Source organism: Gymnoscopelus braueri (assembly GCF_963280865.1).
Source record: "Gymnoscopelus braueri genome assembly, chromosome: 9".
Classification (NCBI taxonomy): domain Eukaryota; kingdom Metazoa; phylum Chordata; class Actinopteri; order Myctophiformes; family Myctophidae; genus Gymnoscopelus; species Gymnoscopelus braueri.
In genome coordinates, this window is record NC_137610.1 from 54,920,413 (window position 1) to 54,944,309 (window position 23,897).

The 23,897-nt window shown below is 41.4% G+C and overlaps 1 protein-coding gene across 1 annotated transcript in view; it reads left to right on the forward strand.

Moving 5' to 3' along the window:
• The window catches only part of afg3l1 (AFG3-like AAA ATPase 1), a 37,542-nt gene that overhangs the window by 7,879 nt on the left and 5,766 nt on the right, over positions 1–23,897 (forward strand). The window contains exons 4-15 of the mRNA XM_080437374.1: positions 217–366; positions 1,286–1,360; positions 2,235–2,359; positions 4,133–4,403; positions 11,700–11,837; positions 12,721–12,874; positions 13,584–13,691; positions 14,372–14,497; positions 15,897–16,007; positions 18,473–18,588; positions 19,622–19,822; positions 20,903–21,097. Coding sequence (XP_080293500.1) covers positions 217–366; positions 1,286–1,360; positions 2,235–2,359; positions 4,133–4,403; positions 11,700–11,837; positions 12,721–12,874; positions 13,584–13,691; positions 14,372–14,497; positions 15,897–16,007; positions 18,473–18,588; positions 19,622–19,822; positions 20,903–21,097 — 1,770 coding nt within the window. The remainder of the gene's footprint in view (positions 1–216; positions 367–1,285; positions 1,361–2,234; positions 2,360–4,132; positions 4,404–11,699; positions 11,838–12,720; positions 12,875–13,583; positions 13,692–14,371; positions 14,498–15,896; positions 16,008–18,472; positions 18,589–19,621; positions 19,823–20,902; positions 21,098–23,897) is intronic.

A 23,897-nucleotide genomic window follows, 5' to 3' on the forward strand; every position in this document is an offset into this window, starting at 1 on the left:
TGGGCTTGTTTTTCTTTAAAGTCGCTTGTAAATATTGGTAGTTGGGTGTTGCGTTTTTTTGGGCTTGTTTCTGTGTTGTTAAAACCAGTGGTTCTCAAACAAATTCATGTCTCAAAGACCCTCAAATGAATATGTATATGTCTGCGGATTGCGGACCCCCATCTGAAGATATTTTCTCTGAAAATGATTGTAATGACCCCTTGTCTCCTCATGCAGGGTGATCTTCCATGGGATGAGAAGGATTTCCGCTACCTGGCCATCGCTGCGGCAGGCATCTCGTCTTCTTTCCTCTACTTGTACTTCAGAGACACCGGCAGGGAGATTACCTGGAAGGACTTTGTGCATCGCTACCTTGGCAGAGGCATGGTGAGGATGGGATTATCCACATGAACCCTGGCGTCCATAATCTGGACCTGTCATAGGTACTATGAGTACTATGAATACTATGGGTGACCGGGCCTTCTGCTCGGCAGCGCCGCGCCTGTGGAACAGCCTTCCTATTAACCTGAGAGCACCACAGACCCTGGACTCTTTTAAAATAGGCCTGAATTTTTTTTTGTTTCAGAGGGTATTTTCGTGTTGAATTGTTGTTTAGTCTGTTTTTAAATCTTGTTTTTAACTTTATATGATTGATGATGTTTTACCATGTGGCACTTTGAGATTCCTTGTGAATGAAAAGTGCATTACAAATAAAATGTATTATTATTATTATTATTATAGGCAAACATTCAGTGAAAGTAGCAGGTCCACAAGCTTGTAGATCCGATATGCTCGGCGAAGAGATATGGTGTAGAAGGGGAACAAAAGGAGGGGATCAAGTACAGACCCCTGGGGGATCAAGTATATAGGGTTTAAGTGGTAAAAACCAAACGCATTTCTTTGATGTGGTCTGATAGAATGTGCTGCAAGTAGGCAAACATGAAATGGCGCAAATCAAGATCCCTCCCCGATTAGACAAATGTTGAAGAATCCACTCAGTTTCAGGTCAAATAAATAAAACATATAATTTGTCCTTAAACTAGTAACTTCTGTGAGAGAGTGTGTGAGATCTTTGACAGGCTTTTTTCTCAGCTTCTTAACGTGAGGTTCAACACCATTCATACAGTATATGTCGTTAGATTTGTCTCGTTTGTTCATCCTAATTAATAACTATAAATGTGCTCTTACACCCTACCAAAACATGCAATTAACTTATACTAGCATAAGTATGTATAATAGCCATATAATGATACAAGTATGTTGTTAATGTGTGTGTTATCTTTCCTATATACTGTTGTTTTACTAGGTTGACCGTTTGGAGGTTGTCAACAAACAGTATGTACGAGTCATTACGGTGCCAGGAGCTGACGCCTCAGACGGGGTGTGTGATGCATGATTAACAATTCATTATTTTAATGTATAGCATTTTCTTGCAAATACGGTATAATTCTTTGTTTGTTTGTTTGTTTTCACTTGCAAGAGAATTAAAAAATGATACACAAATATTCAGTAAAAATGTGGAGGAGGATGCCTAAAAAGAACCAGGGACTTGAGAAGTGGCATTCAGACATGCAAAAGTGTAACTTTTCAGCTACAGTCACCTTTTTGAACCCAAATAGGACAATTGTGTGACACCTGACCCAAAAGAAAACAACATGTTGTCACCTTTTTCACCTCGGGACTGTTTGCATGCCTGGGCATTCTCCGGGAACATTTGTACATTCATAGGATAAAATTACATCAATGTGGAATATACACATCTATTACAAATTAAACATTAATATAGACATGTCATACAGATGAAGAAACAAAAATACCAATATAACAAAGAAACATATTGCAATGAAACAATAAAGGTCAAATGAACATAAAGTAAAACCTCTATATTATATTATATTATATTAGGCAGACCATATGGAAAGCATTCGGTGGTTAAGAGAAGCCATTTCAGAATGTGAATACACTGCATGTACGTATTTATGATATATATGTAATACAATTCTGCATATTATGTCTAATTACAAACCTATACCATAATTACAAAACTTACCTAGCTATCTGTACATTATTGGTTCTCAATGTTCAGGGACCCTCAGGGTTCCTTGGGGGGGGGGGGGGGGGGGTTCAGGAGGTTGAGAACCACAGCCTTAATCATAAGGACTGCAGTGAGAAAATAAGTTTCAGGCTTTATTTTGGCATTGTGAGTTTTCTTAAACAACTTGCTTGTTCTTTGTTCTTCTCTCTCCGCCCCACAGAGCTATGTGTGGTTCAACATAGGGAGCGTGGACACGTTTGAGCGTAACCTGGAGGCCGCCCACATGGAGCTGGGCCTGGAGCCTTCACACAGAGCAGCTGTGGTCTACAGCTCTGAGAGTGATGGGTGTGTAGTCTCTCTCTCTCTCTCTCTCTCTCTCTCTCTCTCTCTCTTTGTACCTGTCTCTAGATAGAGTGATGGGTGTGTAGTCTCTCTCTCTCTCTCTCTCTTTGTACCTGTCTCTAGATAGAGTGATGGGTGTGTAGCCTCTCTCTCTCTCTCTCTCTCTCTCTCTCTCTCTCTTTGTACCTGTCTCTAGATAGAGTGATGGGTGTGCTCTCTCTCTCTCTCTCTCTCTCTCTCTCTCTCTCTCTCTCTCTCTCTCTCTCTGTGTGTACCTGTCTCTAGTCAATTATAACATAATCACCTGATAGCAAATTATTTGACATAATCACAATTATGTCCTTTACAATCCTTTTGGTTGTTATAATTATACTTGTCATAATCGTTTCCATGCTTGAAACAATGACCCTAGAAATGCACTAAGTCTGTGTTGATGTCAAATTATGTTAACAAAAGTTTACCGTGTTTAGACAAGCCTGTGGGTTGTTGTGCCTGTGGGTAGATCTGTGAGAGCATGCATGTCAAACAGCTCAATTCCTCAGGATATTTCACATTTTATTTTCACATCTGTCATGTTCTGTGGAAGGAAATGAATTCAACTAAATAAATAAATAAGTGTAGCAATAACTTTAGAGAGAAATACAGCATCCAGTGATAGAGCTGTGTAGCATGATGTCATAAGTAATTGATGTCGCTTGAAAATGACACTTCGCTGAGCGAGGAGCATTCCCATTTCTCAAAGTTAAAGGAGGAGTTCACCCAAAAAATTACTTATTTTCTAACAATTGCACACCCCATGAAGCCTTGAATTCATGGATTTATTTTTGTTTTTGTCGCATTCCTAAGCCAATAATTTGATGACCGGGTGTAATTCCGGTAGGAGACACAAAGAATCTACTTTGTGTCTCCTACCGGATACATTAACCGTCCGGTAGGAAACGGGAATCAAATGATTCGCTTAGGCTTCATGGGGTGTGCAATTGATAGAAAATACGTTATTTTTTGGGTGAACTACCCCCTTTAACACATTCCATGCCAGAGGTTAATATCATAATGTACTCACCAGTGCCAGTTTATTGTTGTTTTTTGTTTTTTTTCATGTCGCCACAGACCTCGCTAAATAAGTTAAAAGTGCGCGTTCATTTGGTTCTAAACACACAGGGGATCTGTGTGAAACGCCCAGCGAAAAGCTTTTCCAAATCCGAGCCGCCATCTTGAAGATACAGTGGATCAACGCTAAACAGTGATCAGCGAGGAGAAAAACAACAACCGAGAAAATCGAGTTTTAGACAGGATCCCAGACAGGAAGCGGATACGATCGAAAAAAACGGAACCCGAATAATTCTGTTTCCGGTCTTCAAACCGGAACCGGAAATGGATCAAAAAAATCCGAAAGTGCACCTGGGGAAAAATCAACGCGAATCGGCGGTTCGCGTAGATCTACGCGATTGGCACGCTGCGGCTTTAAATAGGTTCGCGTAGATCTACGCGATTGGCATTCAATGTGTTAATGTAAAATTATATAAACAGGAAATAATAGTGTGCTTCTGTACCACGGGTAGATATTTTATCTTTAACCCTAAAGCTCTGCTTCATCTGCAGTTTATATATATATATATATATATATATATATATATATATATATATATATATATATATATATATGCACTCTATTATTCAATTAATAATAAAAAATAAATCCATAGAATAATCGCTATGAATATGATGGATATTTGCAGCCCTAATCTAGTGTCGTCATCATTCCCTTTTCCACAGCTCATTCTTGATGAGCATGATCCCCACCTTGCTGGTGATTGGCTTCCTGCTCTTCACCCTGCGGCGGGGACCAATGGGAGGAGGCGCCGGGGGCGGAAGGGGCGGGCCGTTCAGCATGAGCGAGTCCACGGCCAAGATGATGAAGGACAACATAGACGTCAAGTTCAAGGACGTGGCCGGCTGCGAGGAGGCCAAGCTGGAGATCCTGGAGTTTGTCAACTTCCTGAAGAACCCCCAGCAGTACCAGGACCTGGGGGCAAAGATCCCAAAGGTCATTATTATGGAACATGGATTCATTCCTGTCTTAAACCATTCAATCTTAGAACGCGTCTGCAAATGTCTTCTAAATCCTAACCGTTTTCTGAAAAATGTATGTTGCTATAATAATCAGTGGCTCTCAAACTTTTTCATGTCAAGGACCCCCAAAATGATATGTATTCGGCCACAGACCCCCATCTCAAAATACTTAGTTCCAGCCAGGGACCCCCCAGAAGCAGAGATTTGAGTTACAAATGTTCGCTATAAAATATATATACTCAAAGATTTGCACACATTTTCACGATTTTTCTAGAAATAGCAGATCTACAAGCTCGTATATCTGCTATTTTTGAATAGCCAAAACATGATGCATTTCCATGCATATCCATGTAATGAATGGGTTAACAACCTGTGGGCCGGGGACCGCTGATGGGCCACCAGGATATTGCAAGTGGGCCCCCAAATATTTGCCAAAAACACTTTAATATTAACTCTCTCAGTGCCAATGAAATAAAAAAAATACGTTTATACTGTGCCAGCAATGTTTTAAAAGTAAAACAAAATAATAATAAGTTAAACAAGAAGTGAATGGAGCAGCAAATCTTTGGATCACGATATCTTGGGTTCTGAAAAAAAAAATAAATAAAATGGGGATAACTCGCTCTTTGCACTGAGAGAGTTAATATGAAAACATTGATGTAAAAAATAAAACAAAATGTCTTGGAATTGTTTCGCTAAAAGCTTGAAAAATGTGTTTTCATTGTGATCGGGATAAATAGGAATTTAAAGTGTAATGGTAGTTCCGTTGATCCAAGCCGGAACACAATCGATTGATTGATCATTAAAATAAACATGCTCTGAAAATGCACACACACACACGTTAAAAGGTTTCATGACGTTAAATTTTACCACACATTAAAAGTCTCTGTCATGGTCCTTCAAACGTGTATAGAAAGTTTTAACAAAAAATTCCACTCCATTGATCCATGGCAGGTGTTTTTCTCTCACATTTCTAAAGCCTTTTCAACTGCAATGAAAAAATAAATCTTTGCCTGCGGGTGTCGCTGGTGAGGGATTTTGCCTGTCAATCATCACCTATGCTCCGCCCCCCCCAAAGGAAAGGATAGGGGAGGGGAAGGGTGAGGAGGAGAGTGGGCGGGATTAATCGACTGTGACCTCACTGCCGAAGGGCCAAGCTCAGATTACTTTTCAGCCTAATTATTCAGAAAACCCCAGACCACAGAAAATCCACTGAATGTTCAAAGTTCAGATTTTTTGGGTGTAATTGAGGTCATAAAACCCCCCAAAAAACATTAAAAAAAAAAAAAGTGAAAATGAATGTCATAGAACCTTTAACACCATTTAACGCAGCAGCATTCGGGCGATAAACACGCCACGTTTGATGTCGATCGGTCGTACGGTTCCTTTTTTAAAATGTTTTTTTCTTTTTCTGCCTCTATTGATAGATATACGGTAGACTGACAGGAAATGGGGAGAGAGAATGGGGGGGGGGGGGGGTGACACGCATCAAAGGTCGTCGGGATGGGGATTTGAACCCACGACACGCTACCAGGCTGGATTAGCAGCCTAGGTCATTAGTTCTCAAAGTGGGGTCACTTTGAGAACCCCTCAAGGGGTACTTGAGGGGGTTCCAGGGGGTCCCCAGCTAAATGATGGATAGGAACCAAATGGACCCTTACGGGTGTGTAACTCTGAGAGTGTACAAATGGAACCAAATGGACCCTTACGGGTGTGTAACTCTGAGAGTGTACAAATGGAACCAAATGGACCCTAACGGGTCCATTTGGTTCCATTTGTACACAATCAGAGTCAAATTAACATTGATTTTACAATATGAATTAAATGGGGGTCCGTACCCTAATGCATGTTAAACTGGGGGTCCATGAAATGGTTGAGAATCACTGCTAGAGAGCCCTAAAAACCTTCTCTTATTGGGGTCCCTGGCTTATCTTTTCAAATGGGGGTCCGTGGGGTAATGAGTGTCAATTTGGGGGTCCTTGACATGAAAATGTTTGAGAACCACTGGCCTAGGTTGTAAGGTTCTTGAGATACGCGGAGGACAGGCACACAGAAACACACTCATTCATAGATACAGATAGAGCTGTAAACATGGTATTAGTGCAAAAAGAGTCAAAGTGCAGAAACCGGGAGGAGGGGTCAGGGTGTATGTGTGTTTGTGGTGTAGGGTTGGAGGGGGGCGAGTGGAGTTCAGTGGGTCGCCAGGTTCAGATAAGAATAGGGATGCTATTCTTATCTGAACCTGGCAACCCACTGAACTCTACTCAGATAAGAATAGGGATGCTGGGGGCACGATGGCGTAGTCGGTAGCGCTGTCGCCTCACAGCTAGAAGGTCCTGGGTTCGATTCCCGCCGGGGACGCTGTTGGGCGCTGGGGGCTTGTCCTCTCCTCCGCGTCGTCAGTGCCCATACCCTAGGTGGGGTCGGTGAGAGGGAATAACGTGTTCCTTCCACGCGTTACGTCCAACTGGGGAAACTCCCCCCTGCCGGGTGATGAGAAGGCTCGTTAGCTCCCATGCATTGAAGGATGCATGAGCTTGGATCCGGGCTCTCCCTAGGCTTGCAGAGGGAGTGTAGCGCCCAGGATTACCTAGACAATCGGCACTGAGTGAAAAAAATGGGGTTGCAAAATCGTGAGATAAAATGTTTTATTAAAAAATAAATACAATGGGGATGCTAGTGTTAGTGATTATCTGATTAATGCAGAACATAAGTCACTTTAAGTCAGTGGTTCTGAAAGTGGGGTCCGGGGACCCCCAAGGGCCCTTGAGGGGGTTCTATTATCATAGGGTTTTTTGGGTCATTGTGTTTGCTACGTAATGACGTCATCACTCAACGAATGTCATCATCATAACCATGACTTTTAAAAAGAGTCTCTCTCTGTACCGGTGAACAATTTACCATATTAGGAAGATCAACAGCCATCGGCTTCTTTGATTGGTCGACCCAACACCATCGGCTTTGTAGATTGGCTAAACTTAGTGTGACGTTTGTGCCGCTGAACGAATCTATGCAACGTGAATAGGAATCCACTCTTACAGAGCAACACTTGAAGAGTATCTGCTTTTATCTGCAGTGGTGCTGTTGTGAGAAATGTTTCACTGGTTGGGGCATCTGGAAGCACGGCCATCTTCATTCGGTCATGCTACCGTTGTAGTGGAACACAAAGTGTTCTCATTTGGAGATAATTGGAACTGTGATGGCAATGTAGATCAGATTGATGTGAACGTCTTCAACACTGTGTCTTTACGCTGGGTGAAGCTAACCCCAGTGACACCTGGAAAAGGAGAACGTCACCTTGAGGTTCCCTCCAGGCGCCGGGACCACACAGCTGTGCTTATGGATGATATCGTTTACATCTGGGGAGGCCTTACACGCAGAGGCCTGCAACGTGCAGGCCTCTGCAACGCGCTTTATGCATTTGATGTGAACACCCACCTCTGGGTAAAGCCTAAGGTTTCTGGGACTGTTCCAGACAGGAGGCGCCACCACTCAGCCTGTGTCTTGGGGAAGGTCATGTTTATCCATGGAGGACGCACCCAGCTGACTGGATGCACTAATGACATGTACAAGTTGGACACCAGCACAATGGTCTGGTCTTTAATTAACACCAGAGGAACTACACCACCTACTTCATCACATCACTCTGCCACCATCATCGGGACAAAGATGTTTGTATTTGGGGGCCGGTGGCAGCACCAGGACTACAACATGATCAGCTACAACATGATCAGAGTGTTTGACACAGAGACCAACTGCTGGCTGAACACACCTTCTGCACAGCTTCTTCCAGAAGAACGCTACGGTCATTCAGCCTTTGTCTACCATGGAGAGCTGTACATATTTGGTGGCTTCAACAAGGGCCAGACCTTCAGTGATCTGTGGAAATACAGTCGAGAGACTTTCTCCTGGAAGAAGGTTGAGCCCAAGGGGAAAGGCCCGAGTTCAGTTTATAGTTCTTGCTGTTGCATGGTGGGAGATTGTTTCATCGCCTTTGATAATGACCTGTTTATCCTAAACTTGAGTCCTAGTCTGAAGACGTTATCCAAGCTGGCAGTTATTCAGTACGGTCTGGAGCAGTCAGAACTCCCACACAACATCAGGTGGGAACTGGCAGTCATGACGACCAAGAACAGGAAGAAAAAGAAAAAGTCGTTCACATAATGATTTGCTGGGTTCACCAGTTAACAATACAGGTTGTAATAAGGGTGTGGCTTCATCTAGATCTGTGACATCATGTGGTCAGTCTATGATGTAAAGCACTTTGTAACTATTTTTTGAAAAGCACTTTACAAATTCATTCATGATGTCAGTGGTCTATGACGTGCCTCCCTGCCATTGACATTGAAATCCAACCATTGACCTAGATCTGCGTCTTTTCCAAACTTTTTTTTTGGAAAATCCCACAAGAGGGCGCTCTATCGCAACTTACGAATGATCCTAGGACCCTGAAAGAAGAAATGGACAGATGTGACTTCATCCCAAGAAATGACATTCCCGTCCACAACCTTTTATGAGTTTTAGAAAAACACTCCTTTCTGTTTTTTTCTCTCTTGTTTTTGTGAAAACGGCTGTTATTCAACAGCCGACCGGAACAAAATGGCTGATCGCGGTAAAAAAAAATCCAGTGAACAGACCAGACCCTCCCCCACCCCCCGGACACTTTTTATTTACATCAGCATGTTCGTAGTGGCTTCTGTCAAAACAAGGTGAATAACGCTGGCGGCAGCAAAATAATGAATTAAATATTACCTGGCAGTAATAATAAACTGTATTTGTGTAGCACCTTTCTTGACATGACATGCAGCTCAAAGTGCTTTACAGAGCAAGAATACAACTCAAGGACTCAAGTCTAAAAAATATACATATTTCATATTAACAAAAATATTTGTATAATATTGATATTATGGTTCACATTGGACTTTTTTTTTTTTACAATATCGAACCTATAGTCCCACATATACGCTATAATTATGTCTATGATGTCCAAACAGAGAATCTACCCTCACCTGAAGAATGTCTATACTTATGTCCACGTTTGATTCAAGTGATGTTTGAATAATTTGGAAAATTTAAATACAATTTTTCTCTTCTGGCGGTCCCTGGCACAAAACCTTTTCAGACGGGGATCGGCTGCCAAATACATATCAGTTTGGGGCATGAAAAAGGTACGAGAAACAGTATAGCAGGTACATTACATAATAGTACAGTCTATTGATTGCTGTTTAAAGGAGAATTCCAGTCATTTTAGATGTTTTCTTTGATGTGTCGCTAATCACTCACCGACATACAAAGGGCCGTTGAATTTTTCCAGAGAAGCCCCTGTTGTCCATTGTGGAGACCCCTTCCCCTGGCATAATGGAGTAATGTGTATAAATGAAAATCGCCTATTTTAGCAGCTCCAAAGTTCGTTTTTTCCCCACTAATCCTCATTATGCAGTGTACTGACACTCAAACATGCACTAAATGTCCCTTATGAGCTGCCGTTCATGCAGAACGACATGGAGCTGGTTGCTTGTTTCTCTCACAGAATCTGGCAACACAGAGGACAAGCTTCACGTCGTTCTGCATGAACGGCAGCTCATAAGGGACATTCAGTGCATGTTTGAGTGTCAGGACACTGCAAAATGAGGATTAGAGGGAGAGAAAAAAAACTTTGGAGGTGCTAAAATAGGCGATTTTCATTTATACACATTACTCCATTATGCCAGGGGAAGGGGTCTCCACAATGGACAACAGGGGCTTCTCTGGAAAAATTCAACGGCCCTTTGTATGTCGGTGAGTGATTAGCGACACATCAAAGAAAACATCTAAAATGACTGGAATTCTCCTTTAAACAGCACGCACAGCTGACTCCTGCTGATTTCGCGGAGCTGCCGCCCCGGAGCTGCCGCTGACGGAGCGGTGGGCTGCCGGCGGGGGAGCTGCGGGATGCCGGTGGCGGAGCAGCGGGATGCCGGCGGCGGCGGGGCAGGTGCCGGTAGGCGGGGCAGCAGCGAAGGAGCGGCAGTTTCCTATGCCTAACCCTAACCCCTAACCCTAACCTCAGTAAAAACTATTTCTAAACCTAACCCCTAACCTCAGTAAAACTATACCTAAACCTAACCCCTAACCCTAACCTCAGTAATATTTTATTACAAGGATTAGTAGGCTATGGTCCTACTGATTCTGCGCTGGCGCTCCTCCGCCGGCAGCCCGCCGCTCCGCCGCCGGCAGTCACCGCCGGCAGCTGCCGCTCCTCCGCCGTCAGTTCAGCGGCAGCTTCCGCTGCCGTAAAATGCACTTGCTCCTTCTGCCTCTTGTTGTTTGTGGGTTGAATTAACCGCAGGTCATCTCTGGTGAACTGCAGGTGAACCTAGGAATAAACTGACTCACGGAATAAAAATAATGTGATGACGAATCTGAAGGGTCTGTAACTCTGTACAAATGTACCATTTGAACATTCTCTGCGTTATGGGGGTCTATGGCCTAATCCAGGGATTTTCGTGTTGAGTGGTCAGATGGGTGGGCCCACGTGGGCCCTGATCCAGAACAGATTGAGAACCACTGGCCTTATCCGTACCAAACCGGGGGGTCCTTGTGTGAGAACAGTGATTTAACCCCTCGTAGGGTCTTCGTGTTTTAGTCACACCCAGGGCCTTCGGGTCACTTTGACCCGAAGGCCCTGGGTGAAAATTTTCATTTTCATGAAAATGAAATTTTTCATTTTCATATCACATGTTTAGTACAGTAAATAAGGAAAATAGAAGAAGTTTCATAGAGAACAAAAATGTTTTACATACTTTTAATTCATGTTGAAAATGTTAAACCGGGTTAAAAGGACCCGAGGACCCTACGAGGGTTAAGACCGGGAACGCATATGTGTAACCACTTTAACCATTTTTTAATACTTTTGCTATTCAAAAATAGCAGATATACAAGCTCATAATGCGGCACCGAGTGCCGCGTTATGAGCTTGTATATCTGCTAGTTTGGGGGTCCTTGACATGAAAAAGTTTGAACACCACTGATATAGAAACATGTGTTTTTCAAAAAACTTAGTTAAAAATGTTCGCTTTAAAAAATGATGTAGGCTATATTCAAAAGATTTGCACAAACTTTCACGATAAAAAAAAGCAGATCTACAAGCTCATAGAGCTTGTAAATCTGCTATTTTTTTAATAGCCAAACAAATCTGAAAATGACACAGATGCGTTCCCGGTCTTAATGGGTTAAGCGTCCAAAGTGGCATCAGATAACCATAACCATTTTGCTGCCGTTCACGCCACAGGGAGCCATCTTGTCTGGACCCCCAGGAACGGGGAAGACCCTGCTGGCCAAAGCCACAGCCGGAGAGGCCAACGTGCCCTTCATCACCGTCAACGGCTCCGAGTTCCTGGAGATGTTTGTTGGTGTTGGTCCAGCCAGGGTGAGGAGGACACCACACATACATACGTCTTTGTTACTTAGGCTTGTTTTTCTTCACCACAATGTTAAAAATGTCATTTAGACAGGTTCATCGTTTACCTGCTATCCTTTAGTTTCAATATACAGATGACTTTTTCATAGTAAACTGCACACAAAAAGTTTGGATACTTAACTACGGTCTATTATATCTCCCCTTTAATAATACAAATTAGTATAAAGTATATAAATCGGTTGATTTAATGATTTAATTAAATGAATTAATGAATTTAATGAATGACTTACCTACCAGTAACTTTTTGAAGCTGCTTCTGCTTTGTTGTACGCACGTTAGGGCATTAACAGAATAGTCGAATATTCGACTATCAAACCATTATTCGATAAAAAACATTTTTTTTTTAGATTACTTTTTTTTAGTGGGTTTTCTACAGCAGACACGCAGCTGTGAGCTCTGGTGTGACGTCAACTCGCATTCCTTGAGTAGAGTCATCAATGCCAAAAAATATATATGTATATTATTTTTTTAATCAAATCGATTATTCGAATACTTATAGGTCGAATAATTCGAATGCTAAAAATCACTCACTATTCGTGAATGCCCTAACGCACGTTGCACATGCGTTTTCTTTTTTTTTTCCAGATCCCTTTTTTTCTTTTATTTCCTATTTGCTAGTTTACTTTTCTAGTTATTTAATTGAGTGTTGAGTTTCATGGTAGTTTTTCATTGATTTATTTTCTACCTTTACCATTACCTGAGTGAAGAACATTGTAACTTTTGTGTTTGAAAGTGTCATAATTTTGTATTATTATGTATTATTAAGTCTTTATCATGATTGTGTGAGTTGTGATTCTTATTTTTTTTTGTACTATTAACCATCCCTTATAAGGTCAGGGACATGTTTGCCATGGCGAGGAAGAACGCCCCTTGCATCCTCTTCATCGATGAGATCGACGCGGTGGGACGTAAGAGAGGCGGAGGGAACTTTGGAGGTCAGAGTGAACAAGAGAACACGCTCAACCAGCTGCTGGTTGAGATGGACGGTGAGTTCATCACTTTGTCCTTGTTGTTCAGAGCTCTTTTTCAATGGTCACGTTGTTGAGGTGTGGTGCCAAAGTGACCAGCCTTCTAGAACAAGTGGTTCTCAAACATTTCCATGTCAGGGACCCCTGAATTAATATGTATTTGACCCTCATCTGAAAATGTGTGCCAGGGTCTCCCATACAAGATTTGTGTTGTTAAAATGTTTAAAATGTTTAAAAAATATTCAAAATTCCAAAGCTCATTCCCTTTCTTTTTTTTTGTTGTATTGAATACTTTATTAGTCAGTAATGTAAAACAGCACGTGGTACAGTAAGACATTAAAGCTAAAAGGATAACATAAAAAAGTCCTGGGGACTTATTTCCATTGTGTGTTATCTTTCTTGAGATAACAAGGAAAGGTGGTGCAGTGAAGGCAAGGCACAGGAATACTCCATTTTGCACTGTAATTAATATCATTAATTCTACACGCGATTTCTACTAACATAAGAGAAGTAATATATATATATATATATATATATATATATATATATATATATATATATATATATATATATATATATATATATATATATATATATATATATATATATATATATATATATATATATATATATATATATATATATATATATATATATATATATATATATATATATATATTAATTGGATAGAATGTTGAGTAGTAACTGTCCCGTTGTTGTTTTGCAGGGTTTAATACGGTCACGAACGTGGTAGTTCTGGCTGGAACCAACAGGCCAGACATCTTGGATCCTGCTCTCATGAGACCGGGACGCTTTGACCGGCAGATCTACATAGGTACCGGGCGTACCGGGCGAACCTCCTTCATGTTAACCCATTAAGACCTGAGGCGATTTTTAAAAATGTTTTCTAAATCCTAACAGTTTTTTGAAAAAAATCGAAGTTTTTCTAAAATAGCAGATCTACAAGCTCTATGAGCTTGTATATCTGCTATTTTTGAATAGCCAAAGAAATCTAAAGTGACACAGATGCGTTCCAGGTATTAATGGGTTAAACGTTCATGTCTAAAAACATGGCCATGTTGTCCTGTATATTATTGCTGTCGGGCAGAAACCTCTTATGTCCATATTCTAACCTTTTTGTGTTTTTTCGTAAATGAACGTCCTACTTGATCACACTACAGCGTCATTCAAAAGTAGCAGATCTACAAGATCTGCTACTTTTGCTATTTATGAATTTAAATCCTGAAAAGGAACAGTTTTGGACATATAGGTTTCCACCCGACAGAGACCATATTTAGCTTATTTGAATCCAATGTCACTCAAATCAACACTTAAAATTAAACGACTCCATAAAAGTTTGACATTTTGTTCAGACAGTACATAATGACACCGGATACTAGATTATTGAATTTTTTTTCTCCAAATACTGTCTGTGTGTGTATGTGTGTGTGGATAGATAGATAGATAGATAGATAGATAACATCCACTATCTGCTTACAATGTTCCTTCCTACAGGTCCACCTGACATCAAGGGCAGAGCGTCCATTTTCAAAGTCCATTTACGACCAATCAAAATAGACCCCAATATGGACAGAGACGCGCTCGCCCGCAAGATGGCCGCAGCCACGCCGGGGTTCACGGGTAAGACCAGAGAGAGTTCCGTCTCATTTACATTTCATTGTCACATTCAAACCCCCCCCCCAAGGAGCACAAGGGAACTATGTTATAGATTTGTCTGTGTTATTCAAGAGACTTCATTTGCCCTTTGCACTAATGCAGAGGAATTCTTGGAGTACTTGGAGCCAGTGTTGATTTCGTCGACTAAAACTATGACGAGAAATGTCGACTACCTTTTATCACTGACGAAAACTGAATCAAACTAAGCTATGATGACTGAAACTGAGACTAATTATATTGGCAATTTCATCAACAAATAAAAACTAGACTAAAATGATAGTGAGGGACGAGTGGAGAAGAGATGCAGTAGAACTAAAAGACAAGTCATTTTATGTTTGTTTGTGCTCGTATATTGCGCTCTGAAAATAGCAGATCTACAAGCTCACAACGCGTCGCAGCGCGACGCGTTGTGAGCTTGTAGATCTGCTATTTTCAGCATGCAACCAAGTGTAAAATCTGCCGATACATTTTAGTCGACTAAATCAACTGCAGATTTAGTCGACTATAATCTTAAAGGGATATTTCACTTTCAAAAAAACTTTTGGTCATTTTATCGTCTACTCAGGCCTTTGTGAGCCCCCCAGACAGTTTTTAAGTTGCTCGATTCAGTATTTAGACATTTGATATTCATTTTATCAGACACGCCCCCTTCCTATACAAACCCATTGTAACTTCAAACTCCATTTTAACCATGTTAGATTCATCTAAAACACCCGTCCTTGGTTCTGGTGACTCACCCTGCCCTCCTAATACGTGAGGGGGCCTTGTTTTTTCAATTACTTTTTTCATCTATTTGAAATAAAAAAAATTGAAAATTTAAAAAATAAAATACAACAAAAAAATAAAATAAAATAAATGAAAAAAATAATCGGAAAAACACGGCCCCCTCACGCATTAGGAGGGCAGGGTGAGTCACCAGAAACAAGGACGGGTGTTTTCGACGAATCTAACATGGTTAAAATGGAGTTTGAAGTTACAATGGGTTTGTATAGGAAGGGGGCGTGTCTGATAAAATTAATATCAAATATATAAATACTGAATCGAGCAACTTAAAAACTGTCTGGGGGGTTCACAAAGGCCTGAGTAGATGATAAAATTACCAAACGTTTTTTTGAAAGTGAAATATCCCTTTAAGATACTTAGTCGACTAAAACTAGACTAAAACGAAAACATTTCAGGTGACTAAAATATGACTAAAACTAAATGGAATTTTATTTAAAAGACTATGACTAAAACTATTTCAGAATTTGCTGTCAAAATCAACACTGTTTGGAGCACTATATCCTTGATGACTTCTACTCATTTATTTTCAATGTGTTCTGCAATGTGTCTCGTGAAACGGAACGGAACGGATGGACGCCAGGAGCCGACATCGCTAACGTGTGCAACGAGGCCGCGCTCATCGCTGCCAGACACCTCAACACGTCTGTCAGCGGTAAACACTTTGAACAGGCCATCGACAGGGTCATCGGAGGTCAGTGAAATGTACTTAATACTAGCTTCGCTGTCGGGTGGAAACCTTGTCCAAAACCGTTCCTTTTTTTTAACCCTTTAAGACCGGGTGGGCATCTGTGTTTCTTTGGCTATTCGAAAATGGCAGATCTGCAAGCTCTTGTAACTTGTAGATCTGCCATTTTTTTATTTGTGCAAATCTTTGAATATATATATATATATTTTAAAGCGTACATTTTTAACTCTGTTACAACTTCTGCGGGTCCCTAGAACAAAATATTTTGAGATGGGGGTCCACGGCCAAAAGCATTTTTTTTTAAACTGTTAGGATTTAAAAGACATTTGTAGAATCCCCAGAAGCAAAGATTTGAGTTACAAATGTTCGCTTTAAAAAAATATTCAACAATTTGCACACATTTTCACGATTTCTTTCAAAAATAGCAGATGGTGCCACGCTATGAGCTTGTATATCTGCTATTTTTTTATGTCCCAAAGAAATCAAAAAATGACAGATGTGTTCCCGGTTTGAATGAGTTAATGTGCAACACTCTTTGTATGAAACATTAATTTACGAAAAAAAAGATAAAGTAGAAATTTGGAGAAGCAAGGTTTCTGCAAGACGGTGACGATATGCTAGTTTACTATAGTTATATTATGATCATTTGTTCTCATGTTTTTGTGACTTGACTTTGTTTTTTCTTGACCACAAAATGTACAGAATTACATTTAGACAGATGCTAGGTTCATTGTCTGCTTGGTATTAATCTCTCAAGAACAGATTCTGCTCTGCGTTGGAATCTGTCGGGGAGGTTCGTCTTAACATGTACGCAGTAGCCTACAAGTGGGCGTGCCTTCAGATCAGGAAGCAGCCCGTGCTTTACCCAATCAAATGTAGTGGGCGGGATTCACGTGTCTGTCGATCCTTCCCCACTCGAAACAAGCCGAAACTAATTTAACAATAGCGTCCGCGGAGCAGACAAAACCACGGAAAGATATTCACATTTTAACTTGCTCTTTCATCATAGAAACAAGTGGGCTTATAACCAAAACCATCCATGTTCTCTGGGAGAAGTGGTGTTAGTGTTCCGTGTAGAAATATTGTTAGTGGGAATGAAAACGTAGTCGCACCACCGGAAGTGGAGCGGTGAAGGCAGACCAAAACCCCGGTTTCCTTGCGCACGGGTGCTACGTTTTCTTCCGCCCAGAGCCAACTGACATAGTAACAAACAGCAGAGGTCGCTGTTTTTCCTTTTCAGTTTGCTCTGGGTTCCCAGATCGGCTTGGTATTTCTGTGAGGCACTACACAAATTTTCCACAAATGTTCAATAGTGGACGATCTACAAGCTCACAACACATCGCATGGTGACACGCAGTGGTGTAAAGTAACTAAGTACATTTACTCACACACAATTTTGAGGTACTTTTACTTTACTGGAGTATTTCCAATTGTCTGTACTTTTACTTCTACTCCACTACATCTCAGAGGCAAATATTGTACTTTTACTCCACTACAATTATTTAAAAACTTTAGTTACTTTGCAGATATAAATGATTACGTTATAAAACATACATTAACCACTTTAGCCATATTTTATACCTAGGCTATTTGAAAATAGCTGATCTACAAGCTCACAACGCGTCGCATCGCGATGCGTTGTGAGCTTGTAGATCATTTTAGTACTTTTACTTTTGGTACTTTAAAGGGCAAGACCACTTTGGTAGAGGTTTGGTTTGTGTAGTTACCTTGCCATGATGTAACTCCAAAGGTGGATAAGAAATGAAAAATAATTGCTCCATTGATTAGAAATTGATAATTACAAATATGCTCCCCATTGACTTACATTGTACACTGAAACAGCTCTCAAAGTCACTCTTTTAGCACATAAACAAACACAAACTAAGCTGATTAAGACAATATAGAAGATCACCAAACCCAGTACTGTTTTTTTTTTTAAATAAAAATGTCAACTTCCTGATGATTTTACTATTTGAAGATGAGCTGTTTTACTGTACAATGTAAGTCAATGAGGAGCATATTTTGAATTATCAATTTCTAATCGATGAAGCAATTTTTTTTTATCTCTTGTCCACCTTTGGAGTTGCATCATGGCGAGGTAACTACACAACCCAAACTTCTACCAAAGTGGTCTTGCCCTTTAAGTACATTTTGGTACCAATACCTTTGTACTTTTACTCAAGTAATATTTAATTCCGGACTTTTACTTGTAACAGAGTACTTCTGCATTGCAGTATTGATACTTTTACTTAAGTAAAACATTTGAGTACTTTTTCCACCACTGACACGTGAGCTTGAAAATGTGCTATATTGTATGTTTTGCTACGAATGCAGATGTTCCGTGAGATTTTTGACTTGCTCAACATTTTTGAACACCACTGTTCTGTTTTATGCCTCAATGGCAACACAACAGCAGCCGCCATGTCTTTTTTTCCCCTCAGTTTATTCAGTGACGTTTCTATTGATCTTAGGCCTTGAGAAGAAGACCCAGGTCCTCCAGCCTACAGAGAAGAAGACGGTGGCGTATCATGAAGCCGGCCATGCCATCGTTGGCTGGTTCCTGGAGCATGCTGACCCGCTGCTTAAGGTACACAACCTCTCCTTTTTAATGTTCCAGTGTCACTTCTACAATGTCATTTGTTGAAACCGAGGGGAAACCTTAACCTGCTATGAATGTTTATGTGTAGTACTTCTGCTGGCCACCAGATGGGGCGTTTTCCTAACATTCTGTCTGGTTTGATAACCATGTGCTTTAATATGTCTGAAATGAAACATACTATTGTGTATGTATGCACTCAAAAGTATGTTAGAAAATAGCTTACTGATTAGTATTTAGCATGCAGTATGTGATTTGGGACTAGTCAATCAAACTAATCGATAAAAAAAAAATGTAATTTGTAATCAATCCCTATTTTGGGCGGGGATAACAACTACATTATTTTTGGGGGGGGGGATAGATGTACACGCTCACAGTGCGTTGCATCGCTATTCTTTTTCACAATAAACGTCCTTCTCGATTAACACATTGAATGCCAATCGCGTAGATCTACGCGAACCTATTTAAAGCCGCAGCGTGCCAGTCGCGTAGATCTACGCGAACCGCCGATTCGCGTTGAAAATTTTCCAGGTGCACTTCCGGATTTTTTTTATCCATTTCCGGTTCCGGTTTGATGACCGGAAACAGAATTATTTGGGATCCGGTTTTGACGATCACGTCGGCTCCCATTCTAAAGCGCACACTGAAACTCAATTCTCTTCCTAGTTTTTTCTCCTCGCATATCACTGTTTAACGTAATCCGCTCTAACTACAACCATGGAGATCCGTTTGACATGCGGTTTTCACTGGGAGATACAGTGACATGTCGCGGATGTAAACAGACCGTGTACGGCTCAATCTTAAGGATTGTAACAAGATCTATGGCGACATGAAAAAAACAAAAAAACAACTAACACGTTGGCACTGGTGAGTACATTATGAGATTAACCTCTGGCGGTCAATGTGTTAAACGATTAATCGAAAAAGCAATCGATGTCATAATCGCTCAGAAAAGAATGGACAGTTCCAGCCCTGTTTGGTACAAAAGGCCCATTGTATTTTTTTTTGCTGCTTTGTGCTCCAGGTGTCCATCATCCCGCGGGGGAAGGGTCTGGGGTACGCCCAGTACCTGCCCAAGGAGCAGTACCTGTACACCAAGGAGCAGCTGTTTGACAGGATGTGCATGATGCTGGGAGGCCGCGTGGCCGAGGAGGTCTTCTTCGGGAAGATAACCACCGGCGCCCAGGACGACCTGAAGAAGATCACACAGTCCGCCTACGCTCAGGTACACCGCTCGCTGTTCTTGAATAAAAAATGGCCCCGTTCGGGGAAACGGCGGCACAGTCGGTAGCGCTGTCGCCTCACAGTTAGAAGGTCCTGGGTTCGATTCCCGCCGGGGACGTTGTGGGCGCTGGGGGGCGTGTCCTCTCCTCCGCGTCATCAGTGCCCATACCCTAGGTGGGGTTGGCGAAAGGGCCTTTCTGTGTGGAGTTTGCATGTTCTCCCCGTGTCTCCTAGGGTAGGTACTGTACCCTCATAAAAAAATATGCAGCTCCTCATGCATTGAAGGAGGCATGAGCTTAGTTCTGGGCTCTCCCTAGGCTGGCAGAGGCAGAGTAGCGCCCAGGATTACATGGGCAATTGGCACTGGGCGAAAAAAATGGGTTACAAAATCGTGGGATAAAAATAGCCCTGTTAGTTTTTACTATTATTTTCTTTTCTTTCATGTTGTTTGGCCGGGACCATGTACATAAGTCAACATGAATTAAAATATGAATTTATTTTATTTCAAAATTCTATTGGATAATTGGAGGGGGTCCTCACCAACGTGCCAGAGTTAGCCAGGGGTTGGAAAAGTTTCTTCTGGCCGGGATGTGAAAAAGCACCATCTGTTAACCCATTAAGACCTGGAACGCATCTGTATCACTTTTTCATTTGAGCTAAAAAAGCATTATTTTACACTTTGGCTATTCAAAAATAGCAGATCTACAAGCTCATAGCGCGGCACCGAGTGCCGCGCTATGAGCTTGTAGATCTGCAATTTTTGAAAAATCTTGAAAATGTGTGCAAACCATTGAATATTTATTGTTTAAAGTGAACATTTTTAACCCTGGAACAACACATTTTGAGATGGAGGTTGGCGGCCAAATACATACAATTTTTGGGGGTCCTTGACATGGAAAAAGTACTCAACATGTCTGTTCATCCCATCAACTTCACAAGTTTTCAAATGTACTGACTCTAAAGTAAAAAATCCTCAAAAGTAAACTTAAGTACAGTACTTGAGTAAATGTACTTAGTTACTTTACACCACTGCCTCTGGGTCAGCTTATCCTCTGCTCTCTCTCTCCCCCCTCGTCCGCAGATCGTGCAGTTTGGGATGAGCGACAAGGTGGGCCAGGTGTCCTTTGACCTGCCCCGGCAGGGGGAGGTGGTGATGGAGAAGCCCTACAGCGAGGCCACGGCGGAGTTGATCGACCAGGAGGTCAGAGAGCTGGTGGACAGAGCCTACCAGAGGACACTGGAGCTCATCACAGAGAAGAAGGACCTGGTGGACATGGTGAGAGGAGGCCTACAAAATGACACGTGAATGAATATATGATGACAGAGGTGTGGCAGCAGTGCACGCACGTGTAAAGGCCAATAGAGTACAGAAGTCCTGACATCACTCGTTCATCCCCTGGTTCGTAAAGTCATGTCTCTATGGAGAATAACATTGGGTCATCTTAGAATCGTCTCATATAAGAATTGTGGTCCAAAAATAAACAAACTGTCTCGGCGATATTGTCAGGGAGGAGGTTCTATATCGTTTATGATAGTCAGTCACTTATATTTGATACAGTCTGTTTCTGGGGAAAATGTAACTAATTCGGTGGAAGTAACATTATCGTTTTCTCACCGTCAGTTGATGCTTCATATCCATAAGAGTCAAACCGCCGGGATCATTTGTTTATTTTTGGAACACAGTTCTTATTTGACGCGATATTAAATACGTCTATGGGGATTCAGAACGGGGGTGGAAAACCGCGAACCAGGTAGACAAACAAAGGATGTGTAAATGACGTCAGACTTCGGTGCTCTATATTGGAAAGAAATTGGGCCTCTTCCTTACTTCCTTCACAGGTGTTACCAATGATACTAATGAAGGCTCTGTTCCATTTAGTGTAGCACAGTGGTTCTCAAACCTTTTCATTTCAAGGACCCCCATAACTCTGAGAGTGTACAAATGGAACCAAATGGACCCTTACGGGTCCATTTGGGTCCATTTGTACACTCTCAGAGTTACACACCCGTAAGGGGCCATTTAGAACCCCCTCAAGGATCCACTAGGGTCCCTGAACCACACTTTGAGACCCACTGGTGTAGCAGAGTGTTTCCAGTGAGTCAACACCCTGACTCTGTTTGAGCAGAATGGAACAGAGCCTTCATTAGTATCATTGGTAACACCTGTGAAGGAAGTAAGGAAGAGGCCCAATTTCGTTCCAATATGGCTGCTGTGCGTAGAGCCTATACATGCTCCTTCCGACATCAGAACTTTTCTTCGGGAAGGTAGGTGATACAACAAATAATTGACATCGTTCATTCAGATCTTCTGATGGGAGGTCTCAGAACTTTTTCTCAGAACTCGTTCACCCCCAGATGTCCTGATTGTCCCAAATGGTTCGGGAAGCTCGTCCGAACCGGACAGCCTTTTTTATGTTAGAAGGAAGGAGCAGGTATTGGCCTTACGAATGTGACATGAGAGGTATGAAAGGATGTGATCCAAAACATGACATTTAAAGCAAAACAAATCGAGAAGCACTCAAAAAACTCAAAGAAAAAAGCATCCCTTTTTCTCCTGCCAGATGACTAACCCTGTTTTCCACCAGAATGTGTTAATGTAGGTCAGACACCTGGGTGGGAAAGTTTACTAATGAGCTTGTTATATACTTATAGACAGTAAGATAATAATACAGCACACATTAAAACATAACGACAATGGAACTTTGACAGAAAATAACTGCATAGTGTAATGTTGGATTATCTATAGCAAGCAAGTCTGAAGTCTCTGCAAGTTGATTGAGTCAAGTGAATGGAAAACACTGGCTTCGTCGAAGGCCAAACAAACCCTGGTCAGGGGTCGCGCTAGGATTTTAACCCATTGAGACCTGAAGCCGATTCTACATGTCTCCTAAATCTCAACAGTTTTCTGAAAAACTTATGTTTCTATATCAGTGGTGCTCAATCTTTTTCATGCCAAGGACCCCCAACATTATATGTATTTGGCCGCGGACCCCCATCAAAATGTTTTGTTTCAGGGACCCCCCAGAAGCAAAGATTTGAGTTAAAAATGTTCCCTTTAAAAATATATATATTCAAAGATTTGCACACATTTACAACATTTTTCAAAAATAGCAGATCTACAAGCTCGTTGCGCGGCACTCGGTGCCGCGCTATGAGCTTGTAGATCTGCTATTTTTGAATAGCCCAAAGTGTAAAATAATGCTTTTTAGCTCAAATCTAAAAATGACACAGTTCCAGGTCTTAATGGGTTAATCTGCCGGTCCTAATGTCCGGAATGATTCAAATTTATCGGACATCTGATAAAAAATACCGGTCATAATTATGTTTATGCATTAATTGCAAGCAGATGCGTAAATACAGCCTAAAGGTCCGTACACACCGGGGCGAATTCTTCATGCGAATAAATACGTATTTTTTTTAAACCTTACAAAGTCAATGCAAGCGTCCACACCAGTTTCGCGAAGCGAAAAAGCGTCTTTTAATTATTCGGAACGAGTCCGAATTTTGCGTATATTCGCGTATTCGCCGGTGTGTAAGGACCTTAACACTTAGGCCTACAGCATTATATTTTGGATTGAGCTATTTGAACATGAACCATGATGAACGAGTAATACTAATATACACATTTTATATAGAAGCAGGGTCATCTAGCACAATTACATTAATTACCATTTGTGCATGCTGCGTCACTGCGTGCGTAATGGTTTCTCAATAATCAATTGCGGACTTTGAACGCATTTTCTAATCAGCTGACAGCTGACCTGTTAGGGCAATAAATGATAGACCACTACTCACTCACAGGAGGTTATACTGTATAGTTTGACAGTGGATGCCATCGTGCATCTGGCTGGGACAGCCGTGGGAAAGTTGATGAGTTGTGAGAATCTTGTCGTCTCCTCATAGAGCTATTCAGTTCAAAGTGGTAACGTTTTAACGTGTCCCCCTCATATAGAGTTAAAAATAGGTCCACCTTTATGATTAACGTTGTGTTTCACCTGGATGCCACAGTTGCAGTAGCCTATAGCTGTTGTGAAGAGTATTTACGCATCTGTGTTGGATGTTTCATCATGTTAAAC